The sequence below is a fragment of the Anser cygnoides genome, chromosome 2, assembly GCF_040182565.1.
Source record: "Anser cygnoides isolate HZ-2024a breed goose chromosome 2, Taihu_goose_T2T_genome, whole genome shotgun sequence".
Classification (NCBI taxonomy): Eukaryota; Metazoa; Chordata; class Aves; order Anseriformes; family Anatidae; genus Anser; species Anser cygnoides.
Window position 1 is genome coordinate 71,059,359 of NC_089874.1, and position 20,642 is coordinate 71,080,000.

At 44.0% G+C, this 20,642-nt stretch overlaps 2 protein-coding genes across 2 annotated transcripts; both read right to left on the minus strand.

Annotated features, from left to right (window-relative positions):
- Nucleotides 1-291: 291 nt before the first annotated feature.
- LOC106041798 (glucosaminyl (N-acetyl) transferase 2 (I blood group)) lies at nucleotides 292-8,577 on the minus strand. The gene is made up of 3 exons (XM_013190361.3): nucleotides 7,213-8,577; nucleotides 2,123-2,215; nucleotides 292-1,281 (listed from the first exon to the last, which is right to left on the minus strand). The coding sequence occupies exons 1-3, from the start codon at nucleotides 8,360-8,362 to the stop codon at nucleotides 1,091-1,093; spliced, it is 1,434 nt and encodes a 477-aa protein (XP_013045815.3). The 5' UTR covers nucleotides 8,363-8,577; the 3' UTR covers nucleotides 292-1,090.
- Nucleotides 8,578-14,257: 5,680 nt separating this feature from the next.
- On the minus strand, nucleotides 14,258-20,064 carry LOC106034848 (N-acetyllactosaminide beta-1,6-N-acetylglucosaminyl-transferase-like). The gene is made up of 2 exons (XM_013179250.3): nucleotides 19,829-20,064; nucleotides 14,258-15,639 (listed from the first exon to the last, which is right to left on the minus strand). The coding sequence occupies exon 2, from the start codon at nucleotides 15,406-15,408 to the stop codon at nucleotides 14,371-14,373; it is 1,038 nt and encodes a 345-aa protein (XP_013034704.3). The 5' UTR covers nucleotides 15,409-15,639; nucleotides 19,829-20,064; the 3' UTR covers nucleotides 14,258-14,370.
- Nucleotides 20,065-20,642: the final 578 nt, after the last annotated feature.

Here is a 20,642-nt window from a genome sequence, read left to right on the forward strand (position 1 = left end):
CGTTGCCTCCCTCTAGTGGCTGTTATTGGGGAATAAAAATAGGGCTCAGATGAAGTGAACCCTGATGTTAAGTATGTGTATTAGCCACTAGTTTAAGATCAAAGGAAGTAAACTTGGGAAGAATACTCAAGCTACATCAAAACATGACACAGAATTACTGAGTTATTGCCAAAGCACAGTTACCCTCTTCCAGTCCTGAAAATATGTGTCTTGCCACTGTCTTCCCCACTTTGTGTCCTACATGGGATGATTTAAGGACACAGGTGGGCCAAAATCTGTGTATAGAGGCTTTTTTATTTTATTTTATTTTATTTTATTTTATTTTATTTTATTTTATTTTATTTTATTTTATTTTATTTAGTTTAGTTTAGTTTAGTTTAGGTTTTCCAGCTCTATTGGTAGGCCTTGCAAAACAAATATGTAAGCCCTTGTTTTTCAGACATGAAGAAGGGCTTCTGCACCTGAAAGCCTATCAAATTTTTCTAGCCATATTCATTAACCTAGCAAAAGATGCTGTTTTCTTTTCACAAAATTTGTCCCAATAGATATTTAAAGAACAGGTAAGATCTGGGCAGTGCAGCATCTTTATTCCATTTCCAGTATTCCTTTATTCCATTTCCTGATGGTTCTATGCACTAGAGTTTGTCTTTCACAAAACAGCATCTATATGTATGGCCACCAACTGTATTCCTGTTTTTTACTGAGGTACGAGAAATCCCGAGAAATCCCGAGGGTGCATGATTCTCTATACATTTTATAGAAACAGGTAGCAATGTCACTGTAGCAAGACAAAAGTTGTGGCTGGAAAAAAGCCCATTAAAAATGGCAAAAATGCAGACAGGGCAGCTGCAAGAGGATCTGTGCCTTAGTGCTTCCTTTTGGATCTCTCATGCTTTGGCCTCAGGGTGTTAAGTCAAAGGTTAGATCTGCAGACTGAGCGAGACAAGCTGAGCTGAGCTGTGTCTACCATGCATCCTAAAGAAACCTGGTGGATGAATTTGTGTTACCAGCACAGCAGAAATTAGATTTTTGCTGCTATTCTCCTGATCACTTTCATTGATGTAGCCTGATTTATTTTTTTTTTTGCTAGCTAGAAATACCAATTTGGTTCCACCTGAACCTCACTCTGGGACAAGGATCTCTTTCGATGTCTCAGCTCCAAGCACTCCACAGTCAGTGGGTATGTCCTGAGCTCAAACTTATTTGCAAACATACAGGTGGAGTTAAAAAGCCATTTGAGGTCACCTGTTCCATACACACAAATGCCTCTGACATAATGGCCTGCCAAAAAATAAAAACAAAACAAAACAAACAAAAAAAGAAATGTCAGAACCCAGGTTTATATCCACAGGCACACTCAAGGAGCCAAAACTTTCTTTTGATAACTTTTATCTGCAAAGCCACTATCAATAATCTCTTACACAACAAACATGCTAAAATACCTTCTAAATATGAATAAGTGTGAACAACAGAATGAAATGAAGAAAGTTACTTGAAAATAAACAATAAGTAAAATTCCTGAATAAGGAGATAGATCAGAAAAGAAGTGTTATTAGTTGAGACTTTCTACGATGAGACTGACACATAGCAAAGAGGGGAATTTCCTTCTGTCAGTGAAGAGGAACTTACACTTTTACTTATACAAGATTTTCAACTAAATAATTCTGGTTGACACTGGTCCAGTGTCACTTATTTCAATGTATTCATGCTGATGTGAAACTGATGCAATTTAAGCTGACTGAAATTCTCAAAATTTTTCTCCTCAGCACAAAAAACTATATGAGATGGATCAAAAATTCTTGAAATAAAATTTTTGTTCTTTTTTTCTCCCACTTTTCTATGTCAGAAGTACAAAACAGTAAGCAAAAAATTAAGTGTGAGGTTATATCTTGTTAAGGTCATGTCATGAAAACTGTTCCAGCTTTCTCACTGCTTGTCTTAAGTAGCTATTATCATTCGCTGCCTAAGGACTATGGAACAGCTGACTCCTTTTTAATGCCTTATCTGCCACCTGAAGACTGACTCATGTTACAGTTAGAGGCCATAGGACTACAGGAAAAATAGTCAAGTGTTTTTCACTAGATGAACAGGAAGAATAAAGGATGAAAAATGTATACATTACCATGACAACCTCCATGACTCTCTTCCATATCAATCCACTTCACCGCTTTCAGGTCTCCTTCCCATGACGCATTGGGCATGGAGCCTGGGACACCTGCAATTAGGTAACAGAAAATAAAATAATTAGTCCTTTTAACAGCTATATGCTCAGTTTTCTGTCTGTTTGCTAGGACGCTCCTCACAAAACTAGAATAAAATACTCTGTAGTACGTGTCAACCAATGCCTGGATGCTAACTTTGTTGTAAAGCTTTTTCACTGAAAGCAGCTTTCATGCTGTGAACAAGTTGACAGCCCAAGAGACCTAAATAATTTTACCTGAAAAACAAAGTCTCAGTGTGATACTGCATGTATGATACTGCATTCACATCACCTTCATAACCAGTATGGCCCTCCCAGTGCTATTTGCACACCAGGCCACTGACACATCACATCTTCTGTAGTGTTAAATACTTTCTTTTTTCTTACATTCTCCCTCTCTCTCTCTCTCTCTCTCTCTCTCTCTCTTTTTTTTTTAATATTTATTTATTTATTTATTTGAGAAAAGAGAAAGGAAAAGAAAAGAGACCACCAGAACAAGTTCAAGAGTGATATCAGTGGATGGAGTTCTTGAAACTGAACTACATAGCTGATGAAATTACACAATAGTATGTGAAAGTCTAGACATATCAGAGGACCTATCTAAACATAAACTGGTAAATGATGAACACCTGCTATAACATCCATTTTAAGTACTTAAGGGGATAATGCTGAGCACTCACTGTTTGGTATTTGATGAAGAGTGAACAAGCAATATATATGCAATGTGTTGGCAGCTGCTTAAGTCAAGAGAACTTCAGTATTTTCAACTCTAGGCAGCAACAAAGACCCATTGCCATGAGATGAGGCCTTTGGCTTTGAAGGTAGGAGCTGACCAGGTAGGTACAGCTAGGAAACCCTCTGTGCCTGATCTGTATGGCTATTAGTGATCAATGATAGGACCCATGGGAATGGTGTCAAGCTGCGGCAGGAGAGGTTCAGGCTAGACATCAGGAAGAGGTTCTTCACTGAGAGGGTTGTTGCACACTGGAACGGTCTCCCCAGGGAAGTAGTCACTGCACCAAGCCTGTCGGAGTTTAAGAAGCGTTTGGACTGTGCACTTAGTCACATGGTCTGAATTTTTGGGTTGACCTGTGTGGTGCCAGGAGTTGGGCTCGATGATCCTTGTGGGTCCCTTCCAACTCGGGATATTCTATGATTCTATGGTGTGCTCAGTACAGTGAAAGATGTTTATTGAAGCCCTTCTTAACATAGACTTCAAAATACAGTAGAAAAAAGCAAAGGCATGTTATGTAAAATCATAAAAGCTTTCTATGAACTCATCCCTTTCCGTAAATTTTATCTTTCTTACTGGCTAATTTGTTGCTTGAGAGCTAAGCAATGATACAGACTGTAACTGCCACCCCATGCACACTAAGAAAAGCTGGAAAAGCACCAACTTCTCACTGTAGCACAAACATTTGTCTATAATTTATTTGCCTGCTTGGAAAAAAAAACTCAACATATTTTGTTCTTTCCAGCCCAGCAAGTAGTTACCATAGTGTTGTGCCTGAGTTATTGTATGGCAGAACAGGCAACGTTTAGGGAGCCAAACACATGCAAGTACAAAAATGCAGACATTATTTCTGCTTTCTCCTCATGAAGCTACAAGCAGAGGAAAGGACTAACTTGCTCACATGCAAGCATTAATTTACCACCGTGGAGTACCTGCAACTCAATCTTTTTAACAGCTGCATCAGAAGTGACAGGGTGTGACTGGGGTGGCAGTGGCAGGCAGCAGGAAGCTGCAGCCCCCTCTTCTGAGAGTCCCCCCGTCACAGATGGCAATGACATTAATAATGTTATTAACTAATAACCCCTGGTCATAGTCAAACTGTAACTAAAGCAAGTTAAACTACTTGAACAGCTAAACATATTCAAGTGTTTTTCTTCCAGATTTTTAATAGGGATATTTAAAGTCTTTTATTCCTTTGTCCTCTTGTTTGCTTTTCAAAAGAAACAACTATCTGAGCGGCAGGGAGGGAACCATGCAGCTTTTTATTGAAACATCCTCATAATTTTTGCATTATTATCCATCATTTGTACAGACTCTCAATACTGAAAACACAGCAATTTTCCTTGATTTACAGTAAGATTTTTAGAGCTTGAATAAAATGCAGAATAATGTTGGTTTGGAGTTGCAGGACCTGTGCCCAGTATGATTTAAGTAAAATAAAACAGACATTTTAATCCCCACTTCTGACCTCTTTCTTTAAGAACAATTAGCCCACTTTCTGATTTCCATAATGTCATTTAAAATGTGTATTAATATAAACTATTTATTTTGCTGTTTAACTACACTCCTAAAAGGGGTTATTTGATAGCAGTTCTGTAAAGCAGAACTTCAGCTAGTGCTTGCAGAACACACAGAAGTCATCAGCAGTGCTGAAATGGTCACTGAAATAGTGTCATCACCTCAACTTTGGTGTTTTCGGAAATTTAAAGCTGAAAGCAAAGGAAGATTTTGCTACTATTCTGTTTTGTTTGTTTGTTTATTTGCTTGTCTTCTGTTCCCTTCCTGGATGGGAGTAATCACAGTATCTTCACAGTTACTCTAACCTAACAACTACTTTGCTTGTGAGCTTGAAGAGAAGCACAGCAAAGGCCAAAAGAGATCCTAAAGGCACTGTGTAATATCAAAGGCAGGGGGGTGGGTATTTTGGTTTGTTTGGGGGAAATTTGATGGGAGGAAGGTTAAGCAGTTTTTTGGCTTTGTTTTTAATTTCAGATTGCTTGCTTGGTTTGGTGTATTTAAAGACAGAATGTTCCTTGTAACTAAGAATGGTTGTTTGCAAATATTGAGTTGTGACTTTTATGTCAGATGCAAAAAGACTGCTTGATCTGCCAGCAGAACCCCTGCAGCAGTTTGCTATAGAGATACCTGGCAGCAATAACTGGAACTTCACAACCTTATTCTGCACCCCCCCCCCCCCCCAGTATATTAGGCTTTTATCAAACAAAACAACATGCCAAAAAGCATGATTTTGTCCTGGGGAAAATTCTGAAAATGTTACTCCTTTGCAGAAAGCATCCAACTAAAGATAACACTTTATAAAAGAAAAAAAGAGGCAGTGATGACAGACTATATGCACCTCAAATGGCCTGGGATATATGTTATTGCTCCAAATTAAAAACCTGTTCACAAGAGCTGGCAGTAAATGTGGTGTGAGGAAAATCTTGGAAAATGCTGACACTGTGGGAAAGGAAAAAGATGACTGACAAAACAGGAAAGGCCTCGGGACATCCACAAAAACAATGGGAGCACTGCCTTCTAGGAATAAAAAATTACTGACTTAACATTATTCACTAGCTCTCAAATTAAGTAAACTAGGCATTTTTGTAAGTTAATTGAAGAGTAAGGAATAAAGTAGTTCAGAACTACAAAAAAATGGAATTACCACATTCTCCATTATATATTTGTTTGGTCCTTATCAATTGATTTCCTATTCAGAAACTGTTCTTGGGACCTCTTTTGATAAATACTTTGTCTGAAAAGTTATGCTGATGGTAAGTATGAATATAAACTCAGGTGTGAGTTGCTAACCTCTACTTTTGTTCAGCTCTTATCTCCCCCTCCATGGGGCTAAAAGGAGTTTTGTCCCTAAAACACAGGCAGCAGAACTGAAGGCTGCCCTGTAAACTACAACAGGGACGAACATATTCCCTGCTCCTTCCCATTTAGCACAGGTGGGGAAGCATGATCAGTATCTCCACATTTTCCTGTCCACCTTTCATTTGTACTTGGTTGCTGGAGGGAAAGTAAGGGGGAAGGTGGAAGTGCGATGTTTCTGCTCTACCCAACAGAGTCACGCAGCTCAAATCCCCCATGTATTGCGAAAGTTTATTTTTCAGGAACTTGAAGGTGCCCACAGCAAAGGAAGTGAATTTCAAGTACACGCTAAGGGAAGAAATGAAATTAAAGGCATCAGAGGGCTGGCCTGTCTTTCCAGTCAGTCATGGTTGTCTTCATACCTGACCTGTGCATTTCTGGTGGCTGTAAACCACTACTTGGGAAGCAAAGCACACTCCTTCCCTGAGCAGCACCTCCTGTGGGCACAACACTGTGCTGAGCACCCTTCCCTTTCAGACAGAGGTTTGGAGGCAGGAAAAATACGCTTTGGTTCAGAACATGGACCTCATCCACAGGACACAACACAACATGTTTCTCAGCTAAGCTCTTCCTTTTTCCTTCTTTTTTTTTTTTTTTTTTCTTTTTACCATTGAAATACAATGAGAGTTGATTTGCATGAGTTGGCACTAAGACAGAGGCAACTCCATTTCCTTCTTGCATCACTACCAGGTATTATCAAGAAAGGTATACATACCGTACATAAAATGAGCCACTGTACTTACATTTCTGCAACACACGCATAAAGTGACATTCAGATGGAAATGCTACAGCATAAATGGCTGCCCAATTTGCTCTGAACTTCCAAGCCCTGTACCTGTAGTTCCAGAACCAAACCAACGCATCAGTTTAAGCCAAGCTGACAAGCAGCTAGTCCTCTCTGGTCTTCTGAAGCAGTACTGTGTGCTTCCTCATTTGTAGCTGTTTAGGGAAGGGGATGAGCTTACACATCAATACCACCAACTGATCTAAGATTTTTTCCTGCACTTTGTAAGCTGGTACACAGAAAAAAATTCCATGCCCTCACCTGGCACATGAGGCTGGGTTAGGACACACTTGCTAAATCTGCCCCAAATAGTGCACCCTTGGGGTAGAGAGGGACTATTCGGAGAGACCTTTTGAAATCAGTGATAACTTTGGCTGGACTTTAGGACCAGATATTTACGTTTGTGAAATATGTTGGTCTTGAAGTGGGATATGCATAGGTGGTCAAACTCCATTAGGGTTAACGCCATGGAGGTGAGACCCATTGTGACCACCACAATCAGCCGACACCATGCCATGGCCAGTTATTCCTACTGTACCATTTTAGCAATAATTAGTACCAGAGCCTTCTCCTCGCCTGTCCCAAAGTGCTGGATGCCAGGACAGGGCCCTCAAAGCCTACCTGGGATCCTGTTGAGCGTCACCCAGAAGTGCTCGTCGGGGCTGTAGGTGTCCTGGGACCACACCAGCAAGTCAATGGCACGCTGGTCCCGCAGCACGAACTCCACGAAGGGCCGGGTGACCGCAATGTATGCAGAGCCGAAGTAGATGGTCAGGTTGTGTGGTGGGGGAGCCTTGCGCACCTGGGGGGTGACCAGCCCCGAAATGTTGCTTCCTTCCCACTCCCGGTGCATGAATTGCGTCCGTGCAGTGACATGGGGTGGCGGCAGCACCCCAGGGGTGACATTCTTCCCCCTGAAGCCCTTCAGCTGCCGGACAATCTCCCGGTTGGTCTTCAAGGGGAAGTCCTGCCCGCAGATGTTCAGCAAGTACCGCCAGGGCACGGCGGAGGCCAGCAGGTCCCGCATGCAGTGCAGGTCGGCCCGCAGGCGGGATGCGCCACCATAGACCACCCGCTCAGTGCGGGAGGCAAGGAAGGCATTGGGGAAGCAGCCCACCAGCTGCCGCACTGCCTGCCACAAGGTGGCCGGCGCCTTGCCGTCCACGTGGACGCAGTAGACGTTCTGGGGCATGTAGACTGCCCTGAAGAGCCGCTCGAAGGTCTCAAACTCCTTATGCAGGGTGATGATGTAGGCAAGGGGGAAGGCAGCCTCCTCAGAGGACAGGGCACGGGTGATATACCGGCTGTGGGACACGTATGTGGTGCAGGACGAGCCCCTGGCCACAGGCCGCAGCCCACCACCCTGCATGCCAGGGGCCTGCCCAGCCAGCAATGCCCCACACACCCGCTCCAGCACCATGCCCTCAGCTGAGCCACCGCCTGGCCCTGCTATCCGCCACCCGCCATGGCCTGGCCCTGCCATCCGCCACGCACCACGGCCCAGCAGCATGGCAGCACCCAGCAGCACCATGGTCACCAGCACTGCCACCGCCTGCCGCTGCCTCATGGCCATGCTGGGCCAGAGGGACAGCGCTGGTAGTGCTGTTACTGGCTGCTTTTCACGGGGTTGGAGATCCATCCATCTTAGTGCTCTCCAGGTTCTGGAACTGTGGATTAGATTGGTTTGGAGCGGGGGGACGGGGAGGGAGGGTGTTCTCTCTTTGGGCTTGGGTTTGGTTTTCTTTTGTTGCCTTTTTCCAGCCTCTGTCATTTTACAGAAGTGCCCTAGGGAGAAGTCCAAGCCAGTGCCAGGAGGAGCGAGGGAGACCAAGCAGCCATGGGTAGGATAGAAGTGGTCACCTCCAAATGGAAATGGTTGCTGGGCTCTTGAGGTGACACTCAGGAAGGATTTGCGCTGAAATCCTGGTTTGGTTGTTGTCTGGCTTGTCCTTCAGGACAAGCTGTCCCAGCTGTCCTTCAGGGAGGTGACTGGTAAAGGTACTGGGGGGTCTTTAAAAGAAAAGCTCTTCTTTTAAAGAAGAAAAGGAAAAAAATATATTGCAAGAAAAGCTCTTCTTGCAAGATCAGATTGAAATAACAGGAAAAAAAAAACACCACCTCCCCTTAAAAACGTACAAATGCTCAGTTTTGTATCTTGTCGCCATAAATGTCCATTTCAGTGGGGGATATGGATGTAAAAGCAGTGTGTGTGGCAGGGGAGGGAGTTAGCTAAAATAAACACAAGATTGACAAGCTTTAAAGCAGACGTCTGAACCGGTAGAGAAGGAAATAGAACTCGAGAGGGGGAGCTTGTTTAAAACTGCTTCTTTCAAGACAGTGGTTTGAATTAAGGTAATGCACGCTCTCTACTTGACCAGTTAGGCTGTTGACAATGGTAAGAGAACTAAACTGCACCTCTTATTTTGATTAATCTGATGGATAATAAGGAAATTGTCTCAGTTCTAGTAACCAGCTTCATTTGACAATATGTTTTGAAGGAGGTTTTTCTGAGCTTTTTATTCACCCATAAACTAGTGTGAGCATCTTCAGCAGGGTCGTGGTTTTGACTCAGAGGAGCTGGTTGATCTCCACAGGGCTGCTCAGGACTTGCCCGCTTTGCCAGCACCCTGTCAGGCATGGCTCTGCTGACTTCCACCTCGGCTGCCCAGACAGGCTTCTGGTGACAGGGCTTTTCTCTCAACATGTGTAACACAGCTTTCAGTGCGGTCAGATGAGTTTGCGTGTAGATGAAAGCAAGGGACGGGTTCAGGAGGCCTGACTGTGCCTTCCTAATGAAAACAAAGGGTTGTAAGCAGCTCAACGTCTCACGGGAACACTATATTCAAAAAGAGGCTCTGTTACTGCAGATGGACTGAAGTTTGCTTAGTTACATGCAATAATTTTGACAGATGTTACCTGATGGTAAAATTCAAAGAAAAAATAAATGCTTTCTTAAGATGCTGTCATCTGATCCTGCTCTTCAAGGAGTTATGCTGTTTGAAGCCCATTATGCCAATGTGTGATAGATACAAAGATACTGGAGAGTCAAGCAAAGGAGTGCAAGTCCATTTATTAGCTGTGCCTTTTCAGAAAGCCTTGCTGAAGGCATATCCTTCCTTATCCTGTCATCACTATGTAGTGCTTTAGTGCAAAACAAACAACTGGTTGTGAAGCAACATTTGGCTTCAATAGCAGCAAAATCAAATTGATCAAATTGAAAGCAGTACTTAAGTTCCAATGACTGCAGATTGCATAAAGACTAAACCATATTTTAATTCACATCTTTTCAGATGAACTTTGGTATCTGAATGGTGAATAGAGGACAAGAGTAATTTTTCTGGAAATTCTACCATAAAGTAGATGTGTTTGTGATTGCTGCCACTGTGTTGCAACACCTTGCCCTAAGTAGGCTTGGCAAAAGAGAAAGGTTTTAATTATGAGATTGCAACAGCTTTGTGGACATAAGACTCAATAACAATCGCAGAAGATTCCCTGGCTTTTTTATACCTTATTACTACAAGAAATTCTTGCTCGATCAGGAAGTCTCATTAAAATAATGTGGAATAGGAACAAGAGAAAAAGTATTAGTTATATAAGTAATGCTGCAGACATAGTTACAAAATACTTCCTTCTAGAATATTGCTTATTCAACTAGCATTGCTGTCTGGAATCATACTAAAAAGCATCTGCCTCTCTGTCTACCTGTCATTTGAAGGGTGGGCACTAACTTAAGGAAAATGAACAATTGTGGCAGACAAAAGCCAAACAAAATGGTGAATGTTAGTATCGTGCATGCATTGCTGAGAAGGTCATTCTAACAGTCTGTCTAGAAACTACAGAGAGGTACCAAAGTAGTTTTAAATTATTTAGTTGCTGTAGCAAGAACCTTCGTGCAGCCTAAATTGCTGGGGGGAGCAGGTCTGTTTGTTAAAATTTCACTGCAGTTTATTTGAGGCAATAGTTTCAGAGCCAAATAAGAGCTGATAGCTCTCAAGGAAAATCTCATTCACTTCCTTTGGTTGTGGTTGTGAGAGAAGAATACCAGAAAATTCAGGGTATCACTGATAGCAGATTAATCAATCACATTAGGCAATTCCTAATTTTAAAATTTTTTATGTGTCCGTTTGCTTGTACAAAAAGAACTCCTGTCTGCCTTGAGAGTGCACTTAGCTTGACTCACAGCACTGCCTCCCACATGCCTGCCATTCCCTGAGGCATACTGTATGCCAACTGGCCTTCTTATTTTTCTGTCTACTATTTAAATCCCAGCTGAGGACCATCAGGATGGTGCAGATATACTTTTGAAGTTTGGGTGTGATTTAAGACACCACTTGCTAACAAAACTATCCACCCTTTTCGTTCTTTCTCAGCCATTGATGAAACGAATGAATAAGTTAGCAACCTTTATCCTGTTCAGAGAAAGTTGAGATGAGACTGGTTCTTTCCACTTAGATAGACACAATATGCAATTGTATCAAAAAAAAAAACCAACAAAAAAACCACTGTGGTAGGCACACAGCTGGATGAATACTTGAAAAAGCAAGCACAGAGTCATCTTCCATGGCTTCCCTATTTCTATGTTTAATTAGCAGTAACAGGAGAAAGGACCTCACCCAAAGATAGCAGGTTGAGGTTGCTGATGTCCCCAGCTGCCTGTTCCCGAAGGAAAGCTGCCTGGAGGTTCAGTGATCTGACCATTCAGATCAAGGGTGGTCTGGGTGTGCAAGACAGGACACTGTGGGCCACACCTTCTGTTGATCAACTACCTTGTGTTTACACTAACCCAAAAATTTGTCACATTTTGCAGCAGGCAGTGATGGTATGCTGTGTAACCAGTGTTCTTCCCAGGCTGGCGCATCAGCAGAAGTGACATGGTGCTCCAATCTTTATTTCTTCCCGTCTGGGACACATAATCCACAGCTGCAGACTTCTTGCAGAACCAGGAATAAAAGCAATTCTGCCCTGGCACTTTCCCTGCAAACCCCCAGATTCCCTTACACCAAGTGACCATCAGCTGTGTGGATGCATGTGCATGACCAAGGGAGGTCCCAGTAGCGGGACCTCCAGGTCAGAATCACAGAATTATAGTCATAGAATCATTGAATCATTAAGGTTGGAAAAGACCTTCAAGATCATCTGGTCCAAACATCCCCCTACCACCACTGTCACCCACTAAACCATGTCCCTAAGCACTACGTCCAACCTTTTCTTGAACACCCCCAGGGACAGTGGCTCCACCACTTCCCTGGGCAACCCATTCCAGTGCCTGACTACTCTTTCTGAGAAGAAATGTCTCCTAATTTCCAACCTAAACCTCCCCTGGCACAACTTGAAGCCATTCCCTCTAGTCCTATTGCTAGTTATCTGTGAGAAGAGGCCAACCCCCATCTCTCCACAACTTCTTTCAGGTAGTTGTAGAGAGCAATAAGGCCTCCCCTGAGCCTCCTCTTCTCCAGACTAAACAACCCCAGTTCTCTCAGCTGTTCCTCAGCTACCAGCCTGCCTGTTTCAAGAGAGGAGCTAGGAGCAAAGGCATCCATATCAGGCACTTTTCTTTCAGGAGCAACTGATCTTTAACTTCATATATTTTGCATGTATGTACTCCCACATAAAGCTGAAGACAAGTGAAGGAACAGAGTTGTGCTGTGTGTGAGGGGGCACACGGAATCCCATAACACATGCACAGGTGGCATTGTAGAAGGTAGCTTGAGCCAGGCTAATGATTCACTGTCACTGAAAGAGGAAGGTCTGGCTTCCCTTCCTCCTTCCGATTTCCCTCTCTTTCTTACTCACATGTGCGTGTTCCCCCTGCTTTTCTTTGTGCTGACTTCAGTGCTGGCTGGATTCTTCACAGAGTCAGTTCAACTCACCCACTCAGAAAAAGTACATTGTTTTACTTCAGGGCTAATTAATTGAACTGGCAACACTCCTGGCACAGAAGGGAGGAGGAAAGGATGAGCAGGAGGCAGGAGGAAATTTCCTCTTTTGGTGGCAATGAGCTTTTAGAGCCTTGCGCCCTCTCTCCCTTAGCCATTTCTTAATGGCACTGGTGCAGAAGAGACAAAGCCACCAGGCTCTGTTGTTCTGCACCATATGGCATGAAAGTAGGGACGGGATTTTGGCTTGGAACAGGATTCATCGTGGTTGAATTGAAGGATTCAGCAGCATTAAGTGTGGATGTACACCTCTCTTTTGGCAACCAGGATCTGCCTTCTGCTCTACATGACAGAGGGGAAGGTGGCCCAGTGGCCATGCAGCTGCTCTGGGGTGTGGCCAGCATGAGTCCACTAAACTACACTACGGTGTTTCATGCTTCTTGTGCAGCCCTGGGGAAGTGATTTAGTCACTTCAAGCCTAAACACATTGCAAATACTTTCCCTTAATTTCTCCATGCTTCTCTTCCTTATCCGAAAAATGACTTTCAAGAGTTTTCAGTCACACAGGAACCATGTGGGAGAGAAGTGTCCTGGAATAAATACCCAAAATAAGTTAAGACTGCTATTTGAAAAACAACTGGATGGGAATTGAAAGGCAAAAGCCTCGGGGGGAGGGGGGGGGGGGCGGGCTAAAAGAAAGTATTGGTCTTTGTTGCATGGCTGTGGGTAATAAGCGTGCTATTTTAAGATATGTGGACCAAACAGTCTTTTGTATTATTTATCTGAATGAGATTGTCATGGCTGTCTGAAACTACAACTACCTGTTTTGTTTAGTTCTTTCATGATACAGTGTGTGTCCAAACTGGTCTGCAGATGATCTCTCTTCCTGCATGAAAGCCTCCAACTATTTGTTCTAATAGCTGGACCACTGCCTGATGCTATTATCTTCAAGAGTCACATCAAGCATTGTATCCAACTCACATATGCTCAGGACAGTCTGACACCCCCTGCTACACTTAGGAGATAGGCTTCAAAATCCTGGGTGACAGCAGCCCTTGAGTACCTCTGTCAAAGCTACATGGCCACTTTTGTCACTCTAGTGATGGCAGAGAAAACATGGAAGAGGAAGGAGCATTTCTCATGTGGAAACTGCTCCTTGTTTTCATCCTCTACAAGTTAGAGGATGAAAAGGAAAAAGACAGGAGAATAAACCTATCCTTGCTTCCATTGCTTGTGTTCCTGCTTTGGGCTGCTATGAAACTCTAGGAAGTTAGGAGCAGTAAAATCCTACCTGGCGTTTCTAAAAGCAGTGTGCATGCATGGGGGAGAAGTCCTGTGCACTTTCCAACCCTTCCTCAGGCAAGGTAAAACTAATTATAAATACATAAGGTAAAAGTGAAAGTACTAGTTCTAATTCTGTTTCTCTTAACCAATCCTTGAGCCTGTACGACGGAATTTAGGCAGTACTTATGAGTACCTGCTTTTTGCAGCTGTTAAGGGAGAGCTGGTATCTTTGTACCCACAGAAGGGCACATGAAGACTAGAGGAAAATTATAGGCTGAACTCAGATTTTTGCTCTGGAGTAATAGATAAAGTAATTGGCTTCTATTTGTGGAAAATCAAAATCCTCCCCCAAAATGTGGATATCTTGTAGAAAGCCTTCAATTACATAGCTTACTCTTTATTCCGTGCCTTTTCTTCATCTTGATTTCTACCAATAAAAGGCTTGAATCAGCTGAGATTTCCAAAGGTTTTAATTGGAACTTAGATCCTCTGGGCTTTTGGTCAGATACAAAGAAAGTAATGCACACCACACAGAACAGTGATTTAAGTGGCCAAGAAGGGCAAATAAGCTTATTTCATAGCTCATCCTTTTGTACAAATTATGATCTGATTACATTTTTCATCTCAGTTTTGCCAAAGTCAGTCTGAGGTATGTGGATGTGTATGGTGTGTGCACACCCATGCGTGCATCGTCAGAAAACAAATAAATAAATAAATAAAAGAAGGTGTCCTTACCTGGGATCCTGTTGAGCGTCACCCAGAAGTGCTCGTCGGGGCTGTAGGTGTCCTGGGACCACACCAGCAAGTCAATGGCACGCTGGTCCTGCAGCACGAACTCCACGAAGGGCCGGGTGACCGCAATGTATGCAGAGCCGAAGTGGATGGTCAGGTTGTGTGGTGGGGGAGCCTTGCGCACAAACGTCCGCAGCATGAAAGAAAAGAAAGGGTATAGTTGCTCCCGGTGCACATACTTGGTGCGAGCGATGACGTGGGGTGGCGGCAGCACCCCAGGGGTGACATTCTTCCCCCTGAAGCCCTTCAGCTGCCGGACAATCTCCCGGTTGGTCTTCAAGGGGAAGTCCTGCCCGCAGATGTTCAGCAAGTACCGCCAGGGCACGGGGGAGGCCAGCAGGTCCCGCATGCAGTGCAGGTCGGCCCGCAGGCGGGATGCGCCGCCATAGACCACCCGCTCAGTGTGGGAGGCAAGGAAGGCATTGGGGAAGCAGCCCACCAGCTGCCGCACTGCCTGCCACAAGGTGGCCGGCGCCTTGCCGTCCACGTGGATGCAGTAAACATTTTGGGGCATGTAGACTGCTCTGAAGAGCCGCTCGAAGGTCTCAAACTCCTTATGCAGGGTGACGATGTAGGCAAGGGGGAAGGCAGCCTCCTCGGACGACAGGGTGCGGGTGATGTAGTGGTTCTGTATGATGTACTCCGTGCAGTTGGATTTTCTGAAGGATGTTTTTAAAGCAGTTTCCTTCAGAAAGGGTGCCTTATCTTCAATAAGTGCTTTACAGGCTTCTGCTAAAGTTGAGCTCACTGGGAAGTTGGGCCTCCTTAGAGATTTTTGCACATGGAAATTAATGGCATAGAAAACAAATAGAAGGGAAACACTGAGAATCAAGATGGCAAAGAAGCAATATCTGAGTGTATTCATTGCTGCTTGGAAAAAGAGTCTCACTTGAAATATTACAAGGAGGTCAGATCAAACATCCCAAACAGTTCATTTCGCTGGCTGTGCTTGCTTCCTTCTAGAGACTGCCTGTGTCAGGCTGATGCATAATATGCAGCTGACGTCCTTACTTTTCATATAGTTTTGTAGTCGTTCTTTATGTGGAAGGAACATAAGTAGTGAACAAACTGTAGAGGGAAGCTGCTTCACAGCACCCTAAAGATTAAAAAGACACGTTGTGTAATTGCTAACTTAACAAGAACATCCACCACACATACTGCAGTGTCTTTGAATACAGTTTGTGGGTTTCCTCTTAATTGCTCCCTCCCCACTCCCCCTGCAGGAATTTCAGTGCCATGAAACTTCGTAGGTGTATACTGTGACAGAAAAACCTCATATGTACCTCTTGTATAATTCCTTTATTATTATTATTATTTATAGGAACTTTTTTTTGGCCTTGTAAGGCCACCAACAGTCATTTATAAAAAGCAGAAGAGGGTTTTTGGCCTTTGTGTAGAGTTATATCAGAGCAATATTGCAACAATATTTTCTTGTTGTAAATTTGAAAGCTGCAAAATTGTTTCTGCTAAGTGTTGTGGATGAGTTGTGATTGGCTCCTGGCTTACAGTCATCAGAAGGAACCAGGTTCACAAAATCTACTAGTTAAACTATTTAAGTTAACCTTATGCTTTGTAACAAGGCATTCTTGTTTCTAAGAGCCATGCATGCATTAGGTACAACATCATGCGTATGCAGTGAGAGATTTTGGCAAGGCTCTGTCTAAAGTGGAATACTTGGTAATTCTTTCTTTTCCAACTGTGAGTCTGTTAATGTGGATATGCTGCCATGAAACAGCATGTTTGGAGGATGTAAGCATTTTCATCTTCATGCCACCTTGATCCAACATGAAATAATGTTGAGGCAATGTCAGATGATCTGAGATTGCACCAATAAATGTTTTGATCAGGCAATCCAGCATGCTACAAGGCAAAGGTGGAAATGCCATCCCCTGCCTTCCAACTCATGCAGACAGGCTACCTCAGGCACAGGCAGATTCCTCTTGGTGCCCTTTGAGTCTCTTTCTTCCCATCCTGGCCCCAAACACTCAGTTCATAAAAGATTGAAGACTGAAGGTGGTAGCTTCAGCCCCACCAGGTACAGTCATAAGCTGTACTGAAAGGAGCACTGAAGCTGCTTTGTAAGGACTCATGGCCAGAACGAACCCTAGGCAGGTACTGATGCAGGGCGCGGGAGTCAAGCTTACACAGTGATGGCAAGCAGCGGACTCTTCAAAAACAACACCTCATTGGGGAGCCAGCAAGGATGGGTTGGGGTAGCCATGGTCATGCTGGGCTTCCAGTGCAGTCATCTTCACCAACGCCACTGCCTTTGGTTGGAGGCAGGAAGACTGCTCTGGTGGAGCAGAGTGACTGGAACGGGGGTGTTCAAAGTCCCGGGGAGTAAAGGAGGCTTGCCAGACACCACTAAGAAGTCATCTGGAACATGGCACCACAGCCCAACGGTACAGTTTGTTAAAAGAGGATTCAAAGAGATGAGCAAACACTGAGCTGAGACCATTGTCGAAGTCAGCAAAGGAATATGCGGTAAACACCAGTTCACTGGTCCCAGCTCAGTGACTGGTGAATGCTGTCCCAAGGGTGCACAGACCTGCCCACAACACCTCAAACCACTGCTACCTCCTAATTGGATTGTTACAGTGAATTGCTTCCAGGAGTGAATCCTGCCAGACACCTCAGTAACACAAAGTGCTGTGAACTCAGGTCATTATAAAGCCAGCAGCCTCTGTGCTCCCCTCTGCGCTCCATGGATCACTGAGTTCAGTGTGTTCCCACTGGGACCAGCTGCCATCAGCCAACTGCAGGACCATTTCTTTCCCTGCACCACGGTCTTACATGAGAGCTCTGCCCATCTGGAATGAGGAAAATGTGGAAGGAGGAAAACTGGGGGCAGGTGCCAATTTTCCTGCGGGAGCATGATTTCCTTGGGGAAGTCTGGGTTTGGGGCAGAGAACACAGGTAATATTTCCAAAGTACTAAATGCTGAGGTCCTCCAAGGCATTTGAATAACTTTGAAACTGCTCAGGTGCCTCTAAAACTCTATTTTAGGCACTGTGTAACCTGCTAGACAGCTAGGAAGACTTAAAAACTTAATATACATATAAATTAATATATGTCCAAGGAGACTGTTTACTCTTAGCTGTTGAAGTTTGCATTACTTGTATGATCCATAGATCCATAGCAAACAGATAAGCTACATTCAGAAAATGAGAGAGACCTGCTCATCATAGGACTGGAATGCAAGCCTTATTTTTTTTTTTTTTTTGCACAGACACTGCTGCAACACCCTTTCAGCAAACCAGACTAGCCACAATCCTTTGGTACTACTAGCCTTCAGGGGAAGGAAGGCTGCATGCTTGGTGGTACTTCTTAATCCTGGTGCATTGATGCTTCAGCACAATTATTATTTAGAATTCTGAAAACATGCATGCAAATAATTACTGTGGAAATCCAAGCTGTTAAAATTTTTTTTGATCGTTTGGTGGGTTGGTTTTGGTTTTGTTTTTAACTAGTTCTAACTTGTGGTGATTTCTATGAAATAACACCCATGCCTTGGATTATAGGCAGAAATCACATACACATACACATGCACATGCACAGAGCAAGGAAACAAACAGAGTGTAAAGACACATCGAAAATCTCTTTCTGAGGTCTTGGTGCAAAGTTCATACACAAGGAGCAGCCAAATATAGATGTAAATCTGAACTGTATTATGGCAAAAATCAGTGAAGGAGCAACAGGGTGCCAGGAGACCTCATGGTACCTATGGCTTCTCTTGATGTTGGTTGTACTGGACCTTGGTGCACATTTTGGGTACAAAACCAGTTACTGGGTAAAATAAAAGATCAAATTTAACATGTTCTTCAACAGGGGCTGTGTAATAGAGGTCTGTGCTTGTAGAACTAAATCTGTTGCTGAATGAGACTTGCAGCACAGCTCCTTTTTATTGCTCCCTGGACCTTCATTGTGGCAATTCTCATTTTCGCGTTAGAGAAGGTTTTGGTAGAGCTCACGCAGTGGAAACACACTCCCCAGTAAGATTAGCAATTGAAATGTCTTCCCTGGGGATGAATGGGAACAGACCTTCCCAGTCAGGAAGGATATTTTCTTAGGCATATAGTTAGCACTCAGTAAACTGCTCCTGGCCTTGATCAATATAGGTAATTGGTTTCAACTAATTTATTAGCAAATTAAAAAGCAAAATTCATGGGCCTTGCACGTTGTGGTTTTAAGTTGCAATTTGGCCTTGGTCAGTAGTGACAAAGATCATGTATCTCACATCTATTAGTGTAAGGAATGGTCCAGCAATTCGTGCCACTAAGGGATTTGAAGGGTTAACATTGAGGCCTGGGTTTAGGTGAGAAGAGAACAAAGGGATTTCTTCAGAGAAAATCTGCTGACTCTGCACGGACGTGCAGTAACTTCTGACATCCGGCCAAGAGACCACTAGATAAGGAGGAAGAATATGAGCCTCCCCGTCCGAGCGGCCCCCGAGAGACTAACAGAGACTGATAAGCAGGCGCACCTGGGAGGACTTCGGATTCGGGAAAACAATTATAATAACCCTGCCTCTTCTAGAAGTAGTAATGAATATGCACTAGCCTAGGAGCATAAAAACCAGCCGCCTTACGTAACAGGTGTGTGTCCTGGTGGAGCAGAGACTCCCAGCGCACCCAGCGCTGTTTGCTTGCCTCTATTCATTTAATAAATTGTAAACTCTGATTGCAATCCTATTTGGGACTCAGTCGTTTATAACAATTAGCAATTACTTAGACCTTTATATTCTGTTGTTGGGACAGATCTGTCAGTATCATGGCATTCCTTTTCATGACCCTCATACGCAAAGCTGGCAGTTTGAATCAGCACTGCTAGAATCACAGCAAGGCCTCAGCAAGCAAGCAATTTCTCCTCAGTGTGGTTTTTCTGGTTCAGAAGTGCAGGTAGTCACAGATTTCTGCTTTGTGCCCACATAAAGGAGCCCCCATCCCTCTGTCCTTGCACCAAGATGAAACTGTCTCAGTCTCGTGCTGCTCTTGGATGCCACACGACGGGCATGGTCTCCACAAAACTCTTTCCTTGGAACAGTCCTACCCAGCAGTGATCTTCTCTATCACGTGCATAACGTGCCCCACCTGAGCTAGAAGGGATGTATGCACAGTGTAACATGAGAAAGGAGAAAGCAGAGTCTAGCACAGGAGCAGTTAAAGTTTCTTCCTCTCTATTTTTCTCTGACATCCATTTTTTCCTGTTCAGAGCAGTCCCTGGCATTGCTGCACTGCCAGCTGGAAATAAACTGGCTGTCCAAAGAGACAAAAACACAAACCTACCTGAAAACGGAGCTCCCAGGCAGGCACACAGGCTGACACCGGACTGTCACGTCGCAGCAGCGCTTGCAGCAAGTGGGAGGAGAGATAAAGTGACACATCAAGGAAAATGCTCGCTCAGCTCACATGGTTCAGTAGAATCATCAAGTAATCTAATCATGCACCATCAGTGAGCACATCTGTCTGCACAAACGGCAAAGGCCAGACAGTACTCCATCTCATCTGATTTTGTCTTGCTGTGCTCATAGAGCCTCTCACATTGTCATAACTTCACTTTTTGTCTGATTTCACGGAAGACTTTTCCATATAAAGAAGGCAGGAATATGTAAAGCTCTCTAGTCTCCAGCAGAGCACATTTTGCAACTCGAACATACTACTGCTCCAAAGCGGAGCACTCCTCTGCTCACTCTTCCAATTAATTTCCAACAGGGACACTTACCTGTGTGAAAACAACTCATCAGCTGTTGTGTGAGGGGATGGTGACCTAATGATTGTAGTTGTGGTGTTTGGTCCATCATGGAATAGCTTGTCCTTAAGCGCGCAACACTGGGGTGTAGGTTTCCGGGCACGTACGCAGGGTAAAGAGAAAGACAGAAGGGGAACCGACCAAGCTCTTGTGTCAATGTTGGCAGAACGGTCGCACCACTTATAAAACTTTGCAGCTTGGCTCGTGCCCACGACCTTGGCAGTTAGACAGGTTGGCCAAAGGACAAAAAGGAAGATGATGGAGGATGAAGTAGCAATGCCCGTGGGGCCGGTGCAGCCCCCAACTCCAACGGTACACATCCGCATTTGTAGGTATGCTTATACAACACCT

What these genes read in the sequence shown, in the direction of transcription:
- LOC106041798 (XM_013190361.3), bottom strand. Translation starts at nt 8,362, where the DNA reads ATGACAGAGGCTGGAAAAAGGCAACAAAAGAAAACCAAACCCAAGCCC. An exon ending in GACGCTCAACAGGATCCCAG is followed by an intron (nt 2,216 to 7,212) that starts GTAGGCTTTGAG and finishes ACCTAATTGCAG; the next exon opens with GTGTCCCAGGCTCCATGCCC. An exon ending in GAGTCATGGAGGTTGTCATG is followed by an intron (nt 1,282 to 2,122) that starts GTAATGTATACA and finishes ATTTTTTGGCAG; the next exon opens with GCCATTATGTCAGAGGCATT.
- LOC106034848 (XM_013179250.3), bottom strand. Translation starts at nt 15,408, where the DNA reads ATGAATACACTCAGATATTGCTTCTTTGCCATCTTGATTCTCAGTGTT.